General features: G+C 40.1%; 1 protein-coding gene across 5 annotated transcripts in view; it reads left to right on the top strand.

The window, feature by feature from the left end:
* Positions 1-24,410, top strand: part of PLEKHH2 (pleckstrin homology, MyTH4 and FERM domain containing H2) — a 124,142-nt gene that overhangs the window by 85,133 nt on the left and 14,599 nt on the right. For 3 of the 5 annotated variants that reach the window (XM_047782175.1, XM_047782174.1, XM_047782176.1), the window contains 8 exons: positions 1,802-1,910; positions 3,109-3,221; positions 6,336-6,515; positions 8,832-8,929; positions 10,584-10,761; positions 11,669-11,824; positions 14,856-14,953; positions 22,510-22,651. In XM_047782175.1, coding sequence (XP_047638131.1) covers positions 1,802-1,910; positions 3,109-3,221; positions 6,336-6,515; positions 8,832-8,929; positions 10,584-10,761; positions 11,669-11,824; positions 14,856-14,953; positions 22,510-22,651 — 1,074 coding nt within the window. The remainder of the gene's footprint in view (positions 1-1,801; positions 1,911-3,108; positions 3,222-6,335; positions 6,516-8,831; positions 8,930-10,583; positions 10,762-11,668; positions 11,825-14,855; positions 14,954-22,509; positions 22,652-24,410) is intronic. The other 2 variants (XR_007135136.1, XR_007135137.1) reach the window with 2 other exon arrangements.

The following is a 24,410-nucleotide window of genomic DNA, read 5'->3' as shown; positions in this document are numbered from 1 at the left end:
AATCATTAGGCCCATTATGGGCCTAATTTCAGCTTTTATGCCAGTACCATACTATTTTGATTAACTTAGCTTGCTATTATATTTTGAATTAGGAAGTATGATTTCTCCAGCTTTGTTCTTCTTGATCAAAATTGCTTTGGCTATTTGGAGTCTGTTGTGGTTCCATGTTAATTTTAGGATTTTTTTTTTTTCTTTTAAAAAAGCAATTGGAATTTGGATAGGGATTGTTTTGAATCTCTATGAGTTGCTTTGGGTAGTGTGGACCTTTTAATAATATTAAGATTGGATGTCTTTCCATTTGCTTGTGTCTGCTTTAGTTTCTTTTTTTTTTTTTTCTTCTTTTTACTGCTGCATCTACAGCATATGGAGGTTCAGCTAGAGGTTGAATTGGAGCTGCAGCTGCCGGCCTGTGCCACAGGCACTGGTTCTGAGCCACATCTGTGACCTACACTGTAGCTTGCAGCAATGCTCGATTCTTAACCCACTGAGCAAGGCCAGGGATCGAACCCACATCCTCATGGACACTATGCTGGATTCTTAACCCCATGAGACACAATGAGAACTCCACTTTAGTTTCTTTCATTAGTGCTTTTTGTTTTGGGGGTACAAATCTTTCACCTCTTTGGTTAAATTTATTCCTAATTATTTTATTATTTTTTTTGGCTATTGTTTTGGGATTGTTTCCTTTCTTTCTTTCTTTCTTTCTCTTTTTCTTTTTTTGTCTTTTTAGGACTACACCGGTGGCATATAGAGGTTCCCAGGCTAGGGGTCAAATCGGAGCTGTGGCAGCTGGCCTGCACCACAGCCATACCAATACCAGATCCGAGCCACATCTACAACCTACCACAGCTCTCATCAACTCCAGATCCTGAGCAAGGCCAGGGATCGAACCCATGTCCTCATGGATACTAGTTGGGTTCGTTAACCGCTGAGCCACAATGAGAACTCTAGGATTATTTTCTTAATTTTCTTTTTGGATATTTCATTGTTAGTGTATAGAAACACAACTGATTTTTGTATGTTGATTTTGGATCCTATAACTTTGCTGAGTTTATTAGTTCTAACAGTGTTTTATGGAATCTTTAGTGCTTTCTGCAAATGAAATAAGGTCATCTGTGAACAGAGATAAGTTTACTTCTTCCTTTCCAATTTGGATGCCTTTTATTTCTCTTTCTTACTCTATTGCTCTGGCTAGGACTTCCAGTAGTATGGTGGATAGAAGTGGCAGGAGTGGGCATCCTTGCCTTGTTCCAGCTCTTACAGGACAAGCTTTCACTTTTTCACCATTGAGTATCATATTAGCTGTGGGCTTTTCTAATATGGCCTTTATTGTGCTCAGGTATGTTCTTTCTGGGTATTATTTTCTTCCTTAAATTTTCTGGATTTCCTAAGTATTTTGTATGTGTTCTTTGTATGTACTGGGAATCATACTTTAAATTTGATAACATTAGTTGTGTTTATTAAAAGAGTATTAATTGGTTGTGTTTATTCTAGCCTCTTAATGTCATGTTACCTTCTTACTTTTTTATGCTTCTCTAAGAAACATCTAGAAAATAGAAAATAATAAAATGTGATCAATGGGGAAGAGGTACTATGAGCACAATTCAAGTGAGCCTGCTTCAGAACTCTTTGACTAAGTGGCTTTTAGTTAATATTTTAAAATTAAGAGGTTTTTTTTTTGTTTTTGTTTTTGTGTTCCAGTGTCAGAGTTTTCTACTGGTTACCCAAGTTGTTTTTTTCTTTCAGTCATCAAAAACTATATCTTGGTTAACATCTCTATTAATATGTTTTGATTTTTAAGGACACTTGGCTTTATCACCTGACTGTTGCAGCTGGAAGTAACAATGTAAATGTTGGATCTGAATTTGAGCAACTTGTCTGCAAATTGCTGAATATAGAAGGGGAACCTTGTAAGTTGATATGTTTTTATGGTTTATGAATGGGCCCTCTTAGTCTATTGGAGTTTTGAATTTGTGGGTTCCTGTTTCCCTGCAATGTATCCATCTTTTCATCAGCCTTGCTTCTCATAGGCCAGGATTCTCATTGTGTTCCTTCGACTCCAGAGACACCATCATTTTTCAACATACCGTATTCTATCACACCTCTTTGCCTTTGCTCACATTACTGACTTTGCCTGGTTCACCCTCCTTCCTTTACATTCCCCACCACCCTGTTAAAATCCTACCTACCTTGGGAGTTCCCCCGGCCAGCCCATCCCAACTCAGCATCTGGCTCATAAAAGGTGCCTCATAAATGTTAAAATGATGTCCCAATGCATTTTGCCATTTAACCCTTTTACAACATTTGTCGCTTTGCATTGAAATTTTTTTTAATGACTAAGTTTTCCTCATTGAGAGTCTAGATTCTAAGCTCTGTTTTACTTAATAATAGAGATCACATTTTATTTGCAGTGTCTAGCCTAGGAATTTAAGAAATGCTGATTTTAGGAATGACTTCAAGTTCTTCTTTATCTTTCTACCTCTTCCTACTCTGGCTTTTCCTCTCTGAGCTCTGTGTCTTCCCCCAGCTCTCTCTCATATATAGTCATCTCACTACCTAGATCACCAGTTTTAAAAAAAAAAATTTTATGGTTGCACCTGTGGTATATAAAAGCTCCTGGACTGGGGATCGATTCTGAGCCACCGATGTGACTTATGCCACAGCTTCAGCAATGCCAGATCTTTTAACCCACTGAGCCAGGGATTGAACCTGCACCACCACAGTGACCCAGGCCACTGCAGTTGGATGTTTAACCCACTGCACTACAATGGGAACTCCCTAGGTCACCAATCTTTAGCACATTTAAGTAACATTGACAGTGGCCTGGCAGACTTGTTTGAGCCCAGAATGTTAGTACCAAATTCTTTCAGACGTAATTTATCCAAAACAGAAATATGAGAATCCAGTTTTCCTGGAAACTGAAATAAAATAATGTTACCAGAGGTTTTGCACGACTTTTATGCCTTAAAGTTGTGAGCCAGGCCTGAATGAGCTAATTTCGAAAAGGATAATTGGAGGATAATTGGAGGATAATTGAAAAGGATAATTGATAAATGATCAAAATAATTGATCATTTCTGTTTCCTGTTTGTATTTCCTCTGTATTTAGCCTCTCAGATATGGAGACATCCTACTTTGTGTCACAGTAAGGAAGGAATCATTTCCCCTTTGACAACACTGCCTTCAGAAGCTCTACAGACAGAAGCTATTAAATTATTTAAGGTAAACTTTCATATGGAGTTGTATATTATTAAAAATGTTCATAGAAAAAAGTAAAAATTTAGGTTATAAAGTTTCACTCTTTCCAGGAAAATTCAAAATGTGATGATAATGCTGCTGAAGAAGAAAATCTCCTGAAATAAAATCAGGTGAATTTAAAATGCTTTCTGAGTGAGGATTTGAGATTTACTGAAATGAGCTATTTATGGTTTGGGCCATGTAAAACACTTCATCAGAGAAGAAGCATTTCCTCCTCAGAGGGAGAGAGTTGTGACATCACTGTGCCTTGGTGTTGGAAGAGGGATCAGCACTCTTCTTCTCCAGCACTGCTCTCAAATTCTTAGTCTTCAGCCTCTGTTTGAAATCCCTGATCACTTGAAACTTGCCATTCAACTGTATCATTCTTTGTCCCTCATCTCTGTCATCAGTCGCCTTCTGGTAACTCCTCAAATTTCATTAAGGAAATTAATGAAATTAAAGAAGTGGCTCCCAACTCACATTCCCTCTACCTCCATTCTTGCCATTACCCTGCATGACTTTCCTGTCACTTCACTCACCAATGCCTTGGCCTTAAGATTCCTGACCTTCTCAAGGTCAGTAAGCTTCACCTCTACTCTGCTTCACCATCCTGTTCTTCACGTTCATGCTGTGACCTCAACATTCCTCATAAGAACACCACTTCTAAAAGCTTAAATACTTTTTTTTTTTTTTTGCTTTTGCTTTTTAGGGCTACACACGTGGCATATGGAAACTCCCAGGCTAGGGGTTGAATTGGAGCTGCAGCTGCAGGCTTCTGCCATAGCCACTGCAACGCAGGATCTGAGCTGTAGATGTGACCTACACCTCACGACAATGCCAGATCCTTAACCCACTGAGCAAGGCCAGGGATCGCCGCTGAGCCACATCGGGAACTCCTAAAAGCTTAAATTCTAATATGTCTTTTCTTTAACCATGATCTCTTAGCCCATGAGCTCTCTTATTTTCTTACTCTTCCTTACTCTTTCTTCTTCATATGCTCACTGAGACCTCTGTTTTGAGCCACTTACTTTCTTTGAGGTCAAGAGAGAGCACAATAACTCCCTCTTGACTTTTCTTCCTTCTTTATCCAGTCTGGATGGCTTTCCTAATACTCATAGTTCTTTGGGACTCATAATTCCATGCATTCTTCAGCCAAACCCCGTCAGATTTCAGTGCCACTGTCTTATTTGCTTCCTTATTAATCCCGGGGGTACTGCTAGAGAGCATCAAATAGCCAAATGGACTGGAGCCAGTATAAATCTATGGTCTTCATTCCTCAGGACCAACTGTTTCTGCTTTTGCTTTGCTTTGGTCACATCCCACTCAGATTTCCTTCTCAGTAATACTCCTCACAACAAACTTACCTTCTAGTTCAGTTGGAAAATTAGAGGGCATCAGAAATGATCACCTCAAATCTCTATTCCTAGCAAACATTCTTTCATTTATTTTTTCTTCCATTACTCCAAGTCTCAGAATATAGTGTACCTTCTGTAGATTTGGTTTTTGACTTTCCACCAAGATCTTGGTAATTTATTTCCCCCTCATCTCTTAAGAGTCTCAATTTTTGTCTCTTTTTGGGCTTTTTCTTGCCTACATTCCCCCTGTCTCAAAAAGTTTGTGTTTATGAGATAATATTAAAGAATTATTGTTAATTTGGGGTGGGGGATGATAATAACAAGATGGTTATGGGAAAAAATCTTTATCAATTGGAGGTCCCCACTAAAGTATTTCTTGGTAAAATAACATGATATACATTAAAATATTCCAGAAAAAAAATGGATTCAGGGGTTGAATGAAACAAGTGTGGGAGAATGCTGATAATTGTTGATATTAGGTAATGGGTACATTAAACTAGTCTCTCTACTTTTATTCATGTTTTAAAATTACCATAATGGAACATTTTTTAAAAAGCCACCTGTAGAATACAAAAATACCCAAAGCAAGAAAGACTTTACACAACTACATTTGAAAATCTGAATTAAGTGATCAACTTTATAACAAAAAAAAAATGGCCAAAATCAATTGCACAGCCAAATGAAAATTCAAACAGGGGAATTTACCATATTTTATAAGTGTGGGTAACTTCAGTGCTGTTACAGCTGTCCTTAAAGAATAGGAAAGGAAATTTTGCAGCTCAAAGACATAGCGAGAAAAATTATCCAAAATGAAACACAGAGTTAAAAAAAGTTGAATAGAGTATGGTGAGCTATAGGATAATTTGAAGTATATATATATATATATATATATATATATATATATATATATATAAAATTCCATCTGGAATTAGAGTTCCACAAAAGGAGGGCAAAAAATGTTCCCTTAAAATAAATGCATATTCTGCTCTGAGGAGGAGTATTCTATTAGGTAAAGTAAGTTGACAGTGTTTAGAATTTCTAAATCCATACTTATTTTCTGTCTACAGTTCCATAGTGGGAACTGTTCTCTCAAATATTGACAGAGAGTACTGAAATCTCTAACTTTAATTGTGAATTTTGTCGATTTCTCCTTGTAGTCCTATCAGTTTTTGCACCATGTACTTTGAAGCTATGTTATTAAAACATTTAGGATTGTTATGTCCTCTAAATGGACTGACCCTTTTATATTATGAAAATTACCCTCTTTTTTTTTTTTCTTTCTTTTCCAGGGCCGCATCCACGGCATATGGAGGTTCCCAGGCTAGGGGTCTAATCTGAGATGTAGCCACTGGCCTACGCCAGAGCCGCAGCAACTCAGGATCCGAGCTACGGCTGCGACCTACACCACAGCTCATGGCAACACCAGATCCTAAACCCACTGAGCAAGGCCAGGGATCGAACCTGCAACCTGATGGTTCCTAGTCAGATTCATTAACCACTGAGCCACGATGGGAACTCCTAAAAATTACCCTCTTTATATCTCTGGCAGAATTCCTTGTTCTGCAGTCTCCTTTGTCTGGTGTTAAGGTGGCCACTCCGGATTTCTTGACTAGTGTTATCACAATGTATCTTTTCCATCCTTTTAAACAAAAACTATTGCTGAGAAGAGAATCAATATAATTCATGCAGAATAAATCTAATCATTTCTCACCTTGAGTATATCAATTTTTTTCATTTAATTCAGACCTGCCAGCTTTTTATAAATGCAGCAGTTGACTCTCCTGCAATTGATTACCACATATCTCTAGCCCAGAGTGCTTTTCAAATTTGTCTGACACATCCTGAGCTACAGAATGAAATTTTCTGTCAGCTCATTAAACAGACAAGACGGAGACAGCCGCAGAATCAACCAGGACCCCTGCAGGTATGTATTGATACATATACATACAATTTTAAATGATTTCTGTTTCTGATTAGAAGAATAATACATAGTCAATATAGACATTTAAAAAATACAGAAAGTTTGAAAAGGAAAAATAGCTGTTAATATTTTGATATATATCAAATATTTTGATATATATCCTTTCAGTTTCTTTATTTATATTTAATGTGTATATGTATATATTTGGGCACACTCACAGTTTTTCACATTGCTTGAGTTACCATGTGCATACTACTTTTTTTTTTACAGAATAAAATACATATATTTAAACGCAATTACATTCACACAGATTATTATATCATGGATCTTAAGAAACATTAAAATACTTAAAGAAAAATTGAAATGTAATAGATAATACTAAATAGCAAAGATGCAAGCCATACAAAATGGGATAAAGTATAGAATGAATTTCCTATTTGTCTCAGCATATTTTCCATTCCACTTCTCCAGAGGGAGTCACTTAATCTGTGCATACTACTTTTTTAAAACTATGGAACATAATCATTTATCCTATAGCTTTCAGCAGTCTTCCGTTGCATTGTATCAACTGCTATACATTTAGGTTTTTCCAATTATTTTTCCTATAATAAATACCACTGCAGTAAACATCTTTAAACCTAAATTTTGTATGCAAGTCCAGTGCATTTCATTGAATCAATGTCTAGGACTTTCCTGTATCTTCAGCGATATTCAGTATAATTCTTCTTTTAATTTCTTTTGAGGTAAAAAGTAGTATCTCACTGTTGATTTTGGATGTATTTCTTTAATCATTAGGGCAGTTGAATTTATTTTCAGGGTTTTTTTTTTAGTCACTTGAGTTTACTCTTCAACTGAAGAGTAAATAATAATCTTTGCTTATTGACTCCCTGTCAACCACAGAATGAAACAGAAATTTCTTACCCTAGCATGGATCCAAGTTTGGTGGAACTTTGAGGCTTATGCAATGAATACTCTCTAAGAAAAAGAATATAGAATATTACTTTTACACATTTTAAAAGCGCATATGACCATGTCATATGATTCTGACAGCTCATAGGGCCTGCCCCAGGGATTTGGAGGGGACCTGTGTGTGAGAGGGGTGGTGAGGCTTAAGCTTCATTTGCCTTAAGGATCCTTCATAGTCTGGCTCCAATGGCCTCTTCTCTCTCCACTTCATCTTATGCATCCTGCCTCCAGCATTCAGTGAATAAATAAACTCTCCCTATTCTTCAAACACACCCTGCCTTTGCATTATCCTTCACCTTGCACTTGGCATTATTCCTGTTATGTGGATCCCCCTGCTTTCTTCCCATATGTGGACTTCACAGTCCAGCCCAAGCAGCATCTCTCCCGTAAATTCTTTCCTGACTCCCACAACAGTTAGTCACTCCCTCCATTGGTTACACTTCAAAAACGTTATTACATTGATTTGACAATGGTGTATTATAAATTACTGTTTAAATGTATAACATCTTCTCCTAGACTGTGGGTTCTTCGAGGGCAGGGTCTTTCCTTCTTCTCCGTTTTTTTTTTTTTTTAATTTTATTTATTTGTTTGTTTATTTATTTATGTCTTTTGGGGGGCTGCACCCATGGCATATGGAGGTTCCCAGCTTAGTCAAATCGGAGCTATAGCCAATGGCCTATACCACAGCCACAGCAACTTGGGATCCAAGCTGTGTCTGCAGCCTATACCACAGCTCACGGCAATGCTGGATCCTTAACCCACTGAGCGAGGCCAAAGATCGAACCCCCAACCTCATGGTTCCTAGTCGGATTCGTTAACCACTGAGCCACAATGGGAACTCCTTTTTTACTATTTTTCAATCCATCTTTTCTCAGTGCTATTACTTATATTTCAGTGAATGAGTTAACACATAAATGAACAAAAAGGAACAATTTCTCTAATCTTTGGGTGTGATATCAAAAAGGACTGCCATGTTATGTCTTTTGGTACCTCAGTTGTAGACAACAGTTTGCACAACTGGATGGATTATGGACCTCAGGCAATATGAAGCTTTTATATTTTTATGTACTATAAATGCTCTAAACAGGTAATGTATATGTGGAAGAAGCAAAAACATTTTGGGGTCAAAAAAAGATTGGTTCCCTAGTGGTTCAGTGGATTGTCACTGCTGTGGCACAGGTTGGATCCCTGGCCCTGGAATGTTCATATGTCATAAGTGCAACCAAAGGAAAAGAAAAAAGAAAAAAATTGTCATCATCCCCTTGACCTCCCAGCCTCTGTCAGGCACACTCACCTGACTTCGATCTCTGCTGACCATGTGGTATCTAACCTCTTCTGCTTCTCTTTGCCCAGGGCTGGCAGCTCTTGGCCCTCTGTGTTGGGCTCTTCCTTCCCCATCATCCTTTCCTGTGGCTCCTCAGACTCCACCTAAAGAGGAATGCAGATTCCAGGTATGCAAGCTATTAGCCAGCAGCCTCTGACAGTCTACAATAAATCCTAGGTATTTAGGAACCTGCCAGGTACATTTGTGAAAGAATGTGTGAAACAAATGTTGGTAAAGGAAGCCTTTGGTTATCATTTATGTGAAACTGGGAAAACACTTCCTTTGTTATGTTAAATCTCTTATGGAAGATTGCGGTAAAAGCTTGACAACTTCCATTCAACTTGAACTTGAAGACTTCTCTGATGGTCTTCCCACCTTTTCTAATTATGCGCATTTGAATTCCTTCAGAATTTTTACTCCTTTGAAAAAGACCTTTAAAATCCAGTTGTCACAATGATTTTCTTTCACTGGGACCCAGTGCGCCTGGCCAAGGGATATCAGGATCATTTGTCCAAGAGGTTCAGCTAGGTTGTGTAAATAGACTCTGGGACTCAAACAAACAAACAATAGGAAACAAAAAACAACTTGGAAACAGTAGGAAAATATCCTCCAGGTCATAATACATTTTGCAGATGCTGTCATCAAGGTCATGTGTTTTTTTTTTCTTTTTCTTTTTAAGGCTACACCTGTAGCATATGGAAGTTCCCTGGCTAGGGGTCTAATCAGAGCTACAGCTTCCCGCCTACACCACAGCCACAGCAATGCAGGACCCGAGCCACATCTTCGACCTACACCACAGCTCACAGCAACACTGGATCCTTAACCCACTGAACAAGGCCAGGGATCGAACCCGTATCCTCATGGATACTAGTCGGGCTCATTACTACTGAGCCATAAGGGGAACATCCAAGATCATGTAATTTCAGTTGTAGTCATTGAGGACCACCAGATAACGGTGACAATTTAAATCTACCTGGAAGGCAGGTGAGGGAGTTCCCTAGTGGCACAGTGGGTTAAAGATCTAGTGTTGTCACTGCAGCAGCTCAGATTGCTGTTGTAGCACAGGTTCCATCCCTAGCCCAAGAACTTCTGCATGCTCCTGGTACAGCCAAAAAAAAAATAATAAAGAAGTCACTTAAATACAAATATATTTAGAAGTGTTATAAATATGCTTTTATAAATGGAATAAAAATTATGTATGGCAAATGAAAGCAAATAAGGTCTCTCTATCCAGCTTTTACTGGATTTATGTACTCCAGTGGTTTTGTTTAAGGCATGACATTTTTATCAGACATGCATGTTTTGTCGAGAAGAAAACATTGTTTTTATTTTTGTTTGAAGATGTTTTCTTACCTTGCTTAGTAGTCAGGCACTAACTTCTGTATTCTTCAAGAGAACTCCGTTGCATCATGCACTTCTTAAGTTATCCTGTGCTAGTCTTTATACAGTTATTTTCTTTACATTTGCTAATATAATCGCTGTATATTGACCGTATAATATCTGGCTATTTTAAATTTATTTTTTGAGTATAATAATATGATAAAGATGAAGACTGCTTTGTGGGGAAGTCTGGTTTAGTCAGTGACAAAAGTAAAGACACTAGAATTTGAGAAAAGTGACAGCAGTTAATATTATCACAAAAAAAGAAAATTTACTGTCAGCTTTAGCATAATCATTATAATAATGTACACCAAGGAAAGCTCTCTTGATGGTTGCATATATATAAAAGGTTGTCTTAATTTAATTTATTCTTAGGCTTTATCTTAAGTTTTGTATTATAGGACAGAATTTGGAAAATATGCCATTTACTGCCAGCGATGTGTAGAAAGAACACAACAGAATGGAGATCGAGAAGCAAGACCCTCGAGAATGGAAATTCTTTCAACCCTTCTTCGAAACCCATATCATCATTCTTTGCCCTTCAGTATCCCGGTGCACTTCATGAATGGGATATATCAGGTGGATTAGCCTTGCTACCCCGTGAAAACATGCTTAGCCTAGAATCCTATGTGTAACCTCTGCGGGATTGGGAAGTGAGACTGTCTGCCTACCTCTGTCAGCAGCTGGCAGTGATAAACCTGCAAATGTATGAGACCTTCTCTCAGAACAGCTGAGTTTTGAAACAGTTTTGCTAAAAAGGAGTCCCTCCAAACAATCCATATAGAACGGAATAAAGGAGTTTCACTGCCATTATAATTCTGATGGAGAAAAACAAAAATACTTTGATTGAGGCCTTTCCCCACCAGTGTACCGGCTGGGTGAGGAAATAATTACTAACATGGGGTGTGATAGGTTTAGTCTCTTTAAAGTCTTCAGATCTCAGAAATTATCTGGAAAAACTGTCCAAGCCCTCCCAACTCTCAGATCTAGATGCTTGCTTATTAACGAAAGCAAACCTGTTCCAAAGCTAGCAATTAGTCTTTGTCGCTCTAAGCCTTTTATCACAGGATTCAGATACTTAACTGCATATTAAAGAAGGAAGAATTAAATGCATAAAATGTTCCTTTGTTTAGGTACATTTCTTGTTTATTTCTTTTTCTTTGATTAAAGATTACATATTGTGCTGTAGTTCTGGGTTTGCTTCTAATGGGTAGGCATAATATCTCTGCAAGATGTTTATAGCTGTCAAATGATCTTTCTTTTTTGAATTCATGTCTGTTGGCTGAAGCCAAGATTTCTAAATTCTTATAGCAAGCTAACAACTAAGATGACATTAATTTTCTCCAGTGGCGCTTTGAAAAAAAGTTAAAGCACCTAAATAAATATATGTTATCATTAATCATGCATCATGTTTCCCCCCCTGAAATCTAAGTTTGAAATGCGTGTTCCTTTTTATTAAGAGAACGACTTTGCTATTTCTGTTTAGGTCGTTGGATTTGATGCATCTACCACAGTGGAAGAATTTTTGAATACTTTGAACCAGGATACAGGAATGAGGAAGCCAGCCCAGTCTGGATTTGCATTGTTCACAGATGATCCTTCTGGCAGGGATTTAGAGCATTGTCTTCAAGGGAACATCAAGGTAAAACCTACTCTTGTTAAGAAGGCAGACCCAGCAAACATCAAAGAAGCTACTCTGTTATTTGCAAAACGTTTAGCTCAAGAATTGTCCAAAAATTTAAGCAATCTACTCTTCATTTAAAAAAATGGAGTTCTGTAGTTCCCGTCGTGGCACCAGTGGTTAACGAATCCGACTAGGAACCATGAGGTTGCAGGTTCGGTCCCTGCCCTTGCTCAGTGGGTTAACGATCCGGCGTTGCCGTGAGCTGTGGTGTGGGTTGCAGACGCGGCTCGGATCCCGCATTGCTGTGGCTGTGGCGTAGGCCGGTGGCTACAGCTCCGATTAAACCCCTAGCCTGAGAACCTTCATATGCCGCAGGAGTGGCCCAAGAAATAGCAAAAAGACAAAATAAATAAATAAATAAATAAAATAAAATAAAAAATAAAAAAATAGAGTTCCTGTCGTGGCTCAGTGGAAATGAATCTGACTAGTATCCATGAGGACACAGGTTTGTTCCCTGGCCTCGCTGGTTACGTTCGTGAGCTCTGGTATAGGTTGCAGATGAGGCTCAGATCCAGATCTGGCGTTGCTGTGGCTGTAGTGTAGGTTGGCAGCTGGAGCTCCAATTCGACCCCTAGCCTGGGAACTTCCGTATGCCGCAGGTGAAGCCCTAGAAGACAAAAACATAATATGGCAGAACTTTGTTAAAGCCATAGAATTTGTTTGTTTTTGTTTGTTTGTTTTGTTTTGACTATATCATGTAGATGTTCCCAGGCCAGGGGTCAAACCTCAGCCAAGCAGTGACAACACCAAGTCCTTAACCTGAAGCCATAGAATTCTTAATACAATCTGCACACACACGCACATACTCCATGTTAAAGAAAGAAAGAGGATTAATAATAACCTAAATTTTAGGGTAAAAAAATGTAGAGATGTAGATTCTCTAATAAAATGGCTTTCCATTTTATTCATTTATTCAGCAGTATTTATGGAACTATTTAGTGTGTCTCAGAAGCTGGACCAGACCCTGTGGGGTATAAAAGAAGGACCAGAAATAGTCCCTGCCCACATGAACTTTAATTTCCTTAGAGAAGAGTAGCCTTATACACTGATAACCTTAGATCTAAAAGTGATGAGTATTTTGAGAATGTGGTGAACATCCTGCAGAGGGGGAGATTAAGTTCAGATTGGAAATTAGGGAAAAGCTCCCAACTGGACTTTGAGGGACTTTCTACCAAGTAGAAAATGGACCTGTGGAAATAAAGAAGGGATTTCAGACATAAGGAAAATCATGAGCAAAGACAGGGATTTGGAAGATTCTGTAAAAATGTTTTCTAGGAGTTCCCACTGTGGCTCCGTGGCCTAAGAACCCCACGTAATGTCTGTGAGGATGTGTGTTCAATCCCTGGCCTCACTCAGTGGCTGCCATTGCTGCAAGATGTGACATAGGTCGAAGATGTGGCTCAGATCTGGTGTGGCTGTGGCTGTGGTGTAGGCTGGGCAGCTGCAGCTTCGATTCAACCCCTTGCCCGGGAACTTCCCTATGCTGCAAGGGCAGCCATAAAAAGAAAAAATAAAATGTTTTCCAGGTCACATAGTAAAATAACTTTAATAAAGTTTCCATCTAGCAATGACAGCAATTAAAAATATAGGATATAGAACCATAAAGAACCTTAGAGAATGAACTGACTTATTTTGCAAATAAGGAAACTGAGGCCCAGAGTGGGAAATGACTTATGGCAACGCAAACAGCTGGAACCAGGTCTGGACCTCTTCCTTGATGTGGTCTTTGATTACTTTTGGGAATAAGTACCTTTTTCCAGATTAAAAGTATTTCTATGATTTGGAGATTAAAAAATTGGGGCAAAGCAGTGGAAGCTCCCATGAATTTAGAGATAAGAAACATCATTACTTTCACCTGACTCGCAGAGCCTAGCTCTACTTGCAGAATGATCTGTTGGGTCTCCATGGGGTTCTGCAGAATATGTTAAAGCTCATACCTAGTTCATTAGGAGTGTCTGTCGGAAGATATGATTCCGCCCCTCACCGCAGCCCCGTCTCTCTCTTCAGCTGCATATGGAGAAATCTAGGTAAATGAATGTCTTTTTCTTCTCACCTCCAAGCATATCCAGGTGTATCAAGACCAACAATTACAAATGCACAGTTTTGAGACAGACATCCCTAGAGCACTGTTGTTCATCATCAGCCAATAAAATAAGCTAGGATTTTGGGTTGACTTGAGCTGAGTAAATATTAGGGGCTGTGATGAATAACTGCTTATTATATAATTTTGAAAACTTCTATTTAGAATTCTGCAAATGGCCAGTTAATAAATAAGCAAATATTTATTTGGTTTCTGAAGAATGTTTGTTCTTTCCCAATTAAAAAAAAAAAAAACACCTTAACATTATATTTGATTTCTTTGGGGTAACTTCAGTTATTCCAATCTTTATAAACTCAGAAGGTGGAGAAGTTGCTTCTTCAGTGACTGAATCATGAAAAATTCCTGGAAATCTTCTTATCTCCAGTCTCTTGCAATCCTTCATTAAGATTTCTTTTGGGGAAGCTCCTATGTGGCTCAGCAGTCAACGAGCCCTACTAGTATCCATGAGGACTCAGGTTCGATCCCTGGCCTTGCTTAGTGGATTAAGGGTCCAGCATTGCCGTGAGCTGTGGTGTAAGTCGCAGATGTGGCTGGAATCCTGCATTGCTGTGGCTGTGGCATAAGCTGGTAGCTGTGGCCCCAGTTCTACCCCTAGCCTGGGAACGTCCATATGCCTCGGGCATAGCCCTAAAAAAAAAAAATTCTTTTTGAGTAAAAAATTCGTGGCCACAGTCCAAAGTTAATGTGTGTCCAAAAGGATAAGTGGACCAAAGAAGTGATTTATAATTAAATCCTAAACTCGGAGCTGCAGAAGCCTAAAACGGAAAGCTTCCGTCCATTTGGTTTGATCACATTAATTGAAAATTTTTAGTCTCTGGACGTGCTTGTCTTCAAAAAAATGCCAATGCGAAAAATATTATGAATCTCAATTTTCCACTTCCTTTCTAGATTTGTGACATTATTTCTAAGTGGGAACAGGCTTCCAAAGAGCAGCAGCCTGGAAAATGGGAAGGTACGAGAACTGTTCGTCTCACTTATAAAAACAGGTGTGTAATACCATTGCCAAGTGCCAAAGTAGGAGTATACACTTATGTTCAAATCATGGAATTTAGCTTCCTCTTGCATAGCTTAAAAGTTATACTTATTTGCAGAGTTCCCATCATGGTCAGTGGAAACGAATCTGAATAGTGTCCATGAGGATGCAGGTTCTATCCCTGGCCTCGCTCAATGGGTTAAAGATCCAGAGTTGCCATGAGCTGTGGTGTAGTCACAGACACCGCTCATATCTGGCGTTGCTGTGGCTGTGGTGTAGGCCAGCAACTATAGCTCTGATTCGACCCCTAGCCTGGGAACCTCCATATGCGGCGAGTGCGGCCCTAAAAAGACATAAAGACCAAAAAAAAAAAAAGTTATATTTATTCGTATGTTTGTTTTCCTATAATTTATAACTCTACTTCTGTCAGAAGAAGCTGTCGTGTGAAATTTTGTCTCTAATTCTAGGTTTTTAATGTCATAATTATATTTTATAAAAATATACATTCGGACAAAGACTAGAAGAAAACTGTAGGAAATAATTAGCTGCTCTCTTAGGGTAGTCGATACAGGATGAATCCTTCACTTTAAAAATTTCCTTTAACACTGTTATTACCTTTTTTCATAAGACTGAATACTCACATACCCTCCTACAGACCTGTAGCAAGAAGAAATAGTTATGTTTCCTCAAGTGTTTTAGCAGCGATATGTTCACATCCACTCATTCTCTGTCTTTCATATTCTTTCTCTTTTAATTGAGCTTCATTGATAAGCCAGGCACTTAGATGCTCTGGAGAAAGTGATAATAAAAACAGACACAATCTCTGATCTTTTGGAATTTACAGGCTAGTGCGGAGGGCGGTTGTTAGTTTTCCTATAACTCTAATCAACATAGAATTACACATTAAGTTCTCTGAAAGAAAAGAGCGTGTTTCTGCGAGAACACATAGCAGCAACCCTGACCTAGACCGGAAACGTTGGGAGGCTTCTTTGAAGAAATGATGCTTATGCCAAGGTCAGAAGTAGGTTGGGAGTGGGAGCATTGAAATTGGGAGAAAAAGAAGTTGAAAGTCTATAGAGGGAGGCTGTAGAGTGCTCAGGAACTGGGGAAAAGCTGGTGGGACCAGGGCTCATACCTTCTTTTTTTATTTTTATTTTTTTTATTAAAATATAGTTGATGTTGTGCCAGTTTCTGCTGTACCACAAAATGGTCCAGTCATACATACATATACATGCCCTTTCTTATATTCTCTTCCGTCATGGTCTATCCCAAGACTGGATATAGTTCCCTGTGCTGTACATAGGACCTCATTGCTAATCTGTTCTAAATGTAATAGTTTTCATCTACCAACCCCAAACTCCCTTTCCATTCCACTCCCTCTCCTCTCCCTTGGCAACCACAAGTCTGTTCTCTGTGGAATACATTACCTTCTCAATAGATGCAATTTTAATATACTTTGACATATGTCAGAAAACAGATTCTCTTTTTCTTTTTTAAAAAAATATCATCTTTTCTTCCATGTGTTAGCAGAAGGTGGTACTTAATAACCAGTATTCATTGACCAGGTCATATTAACTATACCAAAAAAGAGGGGTATTTTTCTGGTTTTATTTGGCTCTCGTACCCCATAAAGTAAGAAATCTAAAATATCAGACCAAGAGCCTGGTAGAATTGGTGGTGTCGCCTTGACTTTTTTCAGAGGCCTCCTTTTGGAAGGTGTTCGTAGATCCAAAATTGGAATGTAAGAAGTAAAGGTACCGTATAGCATGAGGAATGTAACAGCCTTTGATCCAGTTCAGGATTTCTTTTGCTGGTATTCTGTCCCACAGAAATACCCACATAAGTGGATAAGATTATTCCAGTATTTTTTTATAACAGTGGAAAATAAGTGTGTGTGTGGGGGGGACTTATGTTTATTAATAGGGGAACAGTTAAATAAATATTGTGCTTTCATACCGTGGACTCCTCTTACACATCCAGCCACTAAAGGGCCACCACTGTTTGAACAGACTCCCTTGATCTGAATAAATGGTGGTTGCGAGCCACTGCCGCATCCCTCTTTGGAGGTTCAGGGGCTGTGGCGATTCACAGGCGTCCTGAGCAACAAGAAGGTCACTATGAAGCTTTGGTATCAAAGGTTTGAAAACCACGCATTCCTAGAGATAAGCAGGATTACCTAGAAGTCGAATAGGCTCTGCTCCTGGAGGAACCTGTTTCCACTTCACCTGTGGTCCACTGGTGACTGGCAAGAACAGCAGACCAAGACATAGACCTTGCGGGTGATTGTTCTAGTTTTGTGATCGAAGCAGTGGTTCCCAAAGTGTGGACCCCAGACTTGCAGCTTTGGTATCACAGGGAAACACATTGAAACACAAATTACTCAGCCCTACTTCAGACCTACGGAGTTAGAATCTCTGGGGATAAGACCCAGGAGTCTGTGTTTGAACAATTCTCCAGGTGATTCTTAGGCATGCCAAGTTTTGAAAAGCATACATCTAGAGGTCTTTGTTGCTGCCCATCTCTTTTGATCATACCTTTATGTGGAAGGAAGCCAACTACTGGACCTGACCTGCTATCTATTTTTATGGAGAAGTTCAGGAATTCTGTTCTGGTTTTGTTGGCTCTAAATGAAATTACTTCTATGTCTAAGACTATTCCTAATAATTCATACCTTGTGAATGCTAAATACATACCGATTTTTGACTATGATAGCCACAGTTGGAACCAAAATTAAATTTGGATGAAATGGAGAAAAGTGGTCTAAAAGACACACAAGAATAATGCATCACATCCACCAGGAAGGACAAAGGCAGTCATGAATAACACATACTAAAGATTGCCTTGCTAAGAGAAAAAAAAAAAAAAAAGCCTCATGACAGTATCTTTGTTCCTTTTTTACAGCCACACCTGCAGCATATGGAAGTTCCTGGGCTAGGAGTCGAATCAGAGCTGCATGTGTAGCCTATGCTACAGCTTATAGTAACAGCGGATCCTTAACCCTCTGAGTGAGATCAGAGATCGAACCCACATCCTCACAGAGACAACATCAGGTCCTTAACATGCCAAGCCACAACGGGAACTCCCATGACGGTATCTTTGACGTCAGAAAAGAGCAGCTCAACCTTCTGTTAATTTTTGACAGAAGTCTGAAATGGCTGGATAGCCACAGCTATGAGAAAGTACTGTATTTCTAAATATGGCCATGCTTTGCACATGTGTAGAAATAGCTTATCCAATAAGCCCTAATTTCCAGTGACACAGTTAGGAGGGGAACTGGCTGTGACCAATCATGCAGCCATGGACTTGATTCTTCATCTGTCGAGCAATACTGTTAGAAGCAACACTAAACACCAGCTCTCTTTATCATGGAATTTTTATTTATATTTAGCAGTTATGGAATTTTAATTATGCAGATTTAGCAGTTAAAGATCTTAATAGGTTTTGAAGTTGTTCTCATAGACAACCATTTGGAAAGTAACATTTTAAATTCTATTCACATGTAAGCTGCTGATTTAATTTAGTTTCTTACTGTTTATTTGAAGTTGTAAAATCAAGGCATGTTTATAACAAAACAAAACTGGCAAAGGTCTTTCCCTACAGAGAACAACTCTTCTTTCTCTCCTCTTTGAAAGAAAAGATTATTTTCAATAATTCTTAGTCATTATTATTTTCTGGAGCATAGTTTAACATTCCCATCTCTGCCACCTTTAGCTGACTGTAAGAGTACATATATCCATTGACTTCTAAGCCAAGAAGCCTCTTTTTTGTTTGTTTTTGTTTTTTTGCTTTTTAGGGCCACACCCATGACCTCGGCATATGGAGGTTCCCAGGCTAGGGGTCTAATCAGAACTACAGCTGCCTGCCTACACCACAGCCACAGCAACTTCAAATCCCAGTCGCATCTGCCACCTACACCACAGCTCATGGCAACGCCACATCCTTAACCCACTGAGCCAGGCCAGGGATGGAACCTGCAACCTCATGGTTCCTAGTCGGATTCTTTTCCCCTGTGCCACAATGGAAACTCCCAAGAAGCCCCTTGACAGGTCACCTAATTCATCCCATTTTTTCTAGCTATGTTGACAGCCCCCCCCCCCCAAATTCTAGTACAAAGAGACTCTGGTGATACTAAAGACCTCTAGAGAAGAGTCAGCATCATCATAGTAATAATACTATAGTAATAACTACCACCAATATTTACTGAGCACTTACTACAGGCCAGGCCCTGGGCTGAGCTCTTTATATGCCTCATCTCGTGTAATCCTAACAACCCTTCTATGAGGTAGGTATTATTACTATCTCCATCTTATAGATGAGGAAACTGAAGCTTTAGAGAGCTAACTCTTTCACCCAAGGCTACAGAAGGGATATGTCAGGCTTTTTTGGCGGATAACTTCTGTATGTAACAGTTCTCACCACCATTCATGTATCTATGCAGGCAGTGAACTTCTGTCCCGTGTCTGCCAGTGCCAGGTCTTGTTGAAGCCCTAGAGTTTCAAGGGTGAATAGAATTTTCCCACCCTCTAGAATCTGACAGTTGATAGGGAGAGACAGACATGAATTCTCAGCATTGTGATGACTGCTATAACAGGAGCAGTGTGGCAGAGCAGTGAAGAACATGGGCTCTGGAGAGAAGCGGCCTGGCTTAGCATCCTGGCTCCTGCGCTCACATTGCGGCCTTGACCGCGTCCCAGGTACCCCTTCTGGAAAATGGAGGTGAAAGCAGTACCCTCCTTTAGGGGTGCCTGCAGGACCAAATGTTGGCGAATGTAAAGCCCTTGTCGCAGTAGATGCCTCAGGAGTAGTCCCTCCACCGTGACTGTACCGTGTCTGTACCAGATGTCGTGGGAACACAGAGGGCTGCTTCACGGACTGCTGGCTTCTGAGCACAGGACCTGAGGTGGTAGCTGTGGAGGCTGGAGGAGAGCAGGGAAAGGGGGGCTCAGAACTGCAAGTTTCGTAGAGTGTTATCAGCAGATCAGGGAACAAAAGGAGGCTGTTCCCTCAGGAAGTTTACACGTTGCCATTGCCGAGAAAGGCCATAGTAGGAATGCAGTAAGGAGGCATTTGGAGGTGAGTACAGGGATTGCTCTGCTGAACTCGCAACAGTGCGTGTTTGGTGACACTGGTCCACACAGCGATGTGATTTCTACCGCATGGTATTTGGCTTCCTGGGTGTCAAATGAGGAGGTGGGCATTTGGGACTACCCTGCCATCCGTCGTGTACCCTGCCTGCTGTGACGGAAGCTTGCTTTCTCGACTTCAGGCTCCTGTGGGATTGAGAGCAGCTGGAAGCTGCTCATGTTGGGAGAGACAGATCATGTTTCCCAGGCCTTTCCTAGTCAAGGCCTGTGGATTTGATTTTCTGACTTCATCAATTTTGTGACTCTTTAGTTCCTCCCACATTCTCTCCAAATGTCCGTATAGTTGTTGGAGCCCAAACTGTTCCACTAGGGCCTTGAGCCATCGATTCCTCCATGTTATATTCCTGTTTGTGTGTCTGGAATTGCTTTTCCTTTTCATGCTTATAGTGCTTCCTTTTCCCTTCCAAGGTTCAGTCTTACTGGTGTGTCAGAAATGATAGAAAATGGAAGTTCTCGTTGTGGCTCAGCGGTAGAGAATCCAACCAGTGTCTGTGAGGACAGGGGTTCCATCCCAGACCTTGCTCAGTGGGTTAAGGATCTGGCGTTGCCGTGAGCTGTGGTGTAGGTCGCAGGCGCAGCTCGGATCCTGCATTGCTGCGGCGAAGGCCGATGGCCACAGCTTCGATTCAACACCGAGCCTGGGAACTTCCATAAGCCTCAGGTGCAGCCCTAAAAAGACAAAAAAAAAAAAAAAAAACCCAGAAATGATAGAAAATGCACTTCAGTTCTTGCCTGTAGCCATTTGAACATTTGGTTCTTTTTTCCCTCCTAGCCTATTATGAATTCAGACTTTTAGTTAAGAACCTTCCAGGGGTAACCCTTAGCTAAATACACCCTAGTGGACGATGGTGATGAATAAGACATAGTTCTTAATTTTGAGTGGAAAAAATAAGCTCAGTACAAAAATGTTCACATGTCCCAAAGGAGGGGGGGCTTTCATCTTTCTTTCTTTCTTTCTTTCTTTCTTTTTTTTTTTTTTTTTTTGTCTTTTAGGGCCGCACTCTCAGCATCTGGAGATTCCCAGGCTAGGGATCCAATCAGAACTGTAGCTGACGGCCTGTGCCAGAGCCACAGCAATGCAGGATCTGAGCCACATCCTTAACCCACTCAGCAAGGCCAGGGATCGAACCCGCGTCCTCATGGATGCTAGTTGGATTCGCTAACCGCTGAGCCACGACGGGAACTCCTCATCTTGAACTTTATTCCATTTGTTTTCTCTCCCTTTGCTAACATCACTTTGAATTTAGGATCTATTTCTGTTGCCCAGCCATATTCTTCTACCAGTTGACAGTTTGTCATTGTGCAGTCACAGATAATTATTTTTTCAAGGAACCACTCTAAATGATGGTTCAGGCCAGTGATTCCCTAAGCTGGCATGAATAGAAAGAATGATCCGAATAATATGGGGAGGAAGAGCTTTGCAAAGTACACCCCCAGTGCTTCTTCCAAGATTCTGACCCGCTGCCCTCTCATTCCTTGCTATTGGAGATAATTACCATGAGAGAGACTATAGCAGATGACAGGGTATCCTCTCCCTCAAGTGGACGGGGAAATAAGGCTGGAAATCCAGTCATAGCTAATTGAGCACACACTTAATACATGCCAGATCTAAATCTCTCTTTTCCTGCCACTGTGTTGTCGTGACAATGTGAAGGCATGTCACGATGCTGCTTACCCATTGCACTGTCCGGAGCATTTACGGCATTTACAGTGCTCCACGCCGGTTCTACAGCCTGAAGCCAGAGCCCCAGCAATCCCACCTACAAAGAAACAGCACAGTGAATAAATACAGAGGGTCAATGAATTGATGATGACCCAGGCGAACAAAACCATGTCATATTTTAACAAGTAATAATAACATGTAAGCTATTTTTGAGATCCTAAGGCTGCTTATCAGTATGTGGCAAAAAAAAAAAAAAAAAAAGTCAGAACATTTAAAGGTTAACCCTCTGTGCCACCAGGGAATCCTAAATGTTGATTATTTTGAACTAAAGTTGCTTGAGAAACTTGGCTGTTTCCCAAGAAAATGGCCCTCCTTGATCATTTGATGTCCATTTTGAATTGAAACCTTCATTTCCTATTCCCTGGTGTGTCCAGGGTATTTAGGAAAGATCATGAGTGTTTTGAAAATTGGGTTTATACAGCCCCTTGGTGGCTGAGGTCCTTCAGTAACACCTAAAATTAAATTTAAGGGCACAGAAATGGCATGGACACATCCTACAGCCTCATCCTCCAACAAGTTTTTACTCAGTTTGCTGAAAAATGTTAACAAGAACAGAAATAGAGGTCATTAACAGACAATGATCGTCAAAGTTTGTAGCACTTAAAGAACTACTGTTAGAACAACCCATATCAGTTCACTGGATTTCTCTTTGCCTCCTTTGTAAGCATGTCGTTTAATGAAAAGTCTCCTCTTTTTTTACAGACTGTATTTCTCAATGCAAGCTCATGGAGAGACTGATAGAGAAAAACTGCTGTTAATGTATCAGACAAATGATCAAATAATAAATGGACTCTTTCCTCTGAACAGAGACCTGGCATTAGAAATGGCGGCTCTTTTAGCGCAGGTAACTTCCATGTTATGTAAGGAATATTTTGTAAAGATAAAATGCTAATTTCGCCACTGAATTAAATGTCGTAAAACAATATACTTTTGGTAATTCTTTAAAGCCAACTTGCTATGATTAACACCTTAAAAATTACAGGCATTATAATTACAGTTTGACTCCGATTGCTGACAGTTGCAATGATGTAGAATGCAACAATGTTCCATAAAGGGAACCTAGTTTCTTAATTCTTTGGATGTATCCTGCTAGGCTTTGCATTTAATAAAGGAGTTTGAGTGTCAAACTTTGGGGGTTTAGATGCCAAGCCAAAATTGTTCAGGAACCTAAGAGGATCAGTCTTTTAAAAAGCTAAAGCTCTTTATTTTATTTACCTAGTATCAAGTTCAGACATCTATGAACATACACACGTGCAAATTAAAGGTGACAATCAAAATAGAAGTATATGGAGTTCCTGCTGTGGCTCAGCAGTAACAAATCTGCGGGTTTGATCTCTGGCATCGCTCAGTGGGTTAAGGATCTGGTGTAGGCTGGCGGCTACAGCTCTGATTTGACCCCTAGCCTGGGAACTTCCATGTGCTGTGGGTATGGCCCTAAAAAGACCAAAAAAAAAAAAAAATTTTTTTTTATTTGTCTCTCACATACAGAGAGCATTCTGCCCCGAAATATGCCTCAATGGCATGATTTTTTTTTTAAACTCCTCTTTATTTTTTGCTAATTTTTCTCTTCTTTTTGGCCACGCCCATATTGTGTGAAAATTCCCGGGCCAGGGATCGAACCTGCACCACAGCAGTGACCTAAGCCACTGGAACCTTAACCCTCTGTGCCACCAGGGAATCCTAAATGTTGATTATTTTGAACTAAAGTTGCTTGAGAAACAGCCAGTGAGGAGGGGAGGAATAGATATTCAAAAAGCCACTCTGCCCTCCCTCTTTTCCTCTAAAGGCAGGAAATAAATCTCCCATGTGAAGGTGCCCTCCCTCTACCAGGAGGATAGAGGCATCCTTATCACCAGAGTTAGGGAATTCAAGGCTCAGAAAGCTATATGAACAAATTTTGTTACTTTTTCATTAGTCTGCTCCCCTAAGCACAAGCCCCTTTATTTTGTTAAATCGTCACAAACAATTGTTTCTTTGTCTAAAAATGATATGTAAACAGCCTGCTTTGGTCATTTCAGGGGTTCTAATTCTATGAGACCTCTGTGCATTCAACTGTTTTTTTCTCCTGTTAATCCATTTTGGGTCCAGCGAAAAGAACTCTGGAGGGATGAGGGTGGGGAATCTGCTCCTCCCTGACAAGAGATAGGCTTGCTGGCACCTCTGCAGTCATTAGGGACCTGGGTTTTATCCTGCCATCCATTCTGCTGTCATCTTCACAGTCCTGGAGATCTGCCAGGGCTCCAGCCATCACATCAGTGCTCCAGGCATCAGCATGGAGGAAGCACTGAAGAAGGGCATGCCCCCTCTTGCCTTCAAGAAGCCTCCCAGCAGTTATACAGAACACTTCCATTTATGTTTCTTTGATCAAAACTTAAGTCCCATGGCCTTGTCAGCCTACAAGGGAGGCTAAAGAATGTGGTCTTAGTTGGGCCGCAAGGATCCCAGCTAAATTCAAGATTTTGATTACTCAGAAAGAAAGAAAGAAGGGTCCCAAGAGGCAAACCACAGTCTCTACCCCATCTGGATCTTTGCATAGGTGCATGAAGGGAAAATGGTGTGTTGGCTGCCTTGAATTGCCCAGAATTTTCGGTCTTCTTACTCTG

Source organism: Phacochoerus africanus, chromosome 5 (genome assembly GCF_016906955.1).
Source record: "Phacochoerus africanus isolate WHEZ1 chromosome 5, ROS_Pafr_v1, whole genome shotgun sequence".
In the NCBI taxonomy this organism is placed as follows: domain Eukaryota; kingdom Metazoa; phylum Chordata; class Mammalia; order Artiodactyla; family Suidae; genus Phacochoerus; species Phacochoerus africanus.
Note: the sequence above shows the minus strand (reverse complement) of the source record. Positions and strands in the feature narration are given on the sequence as shown.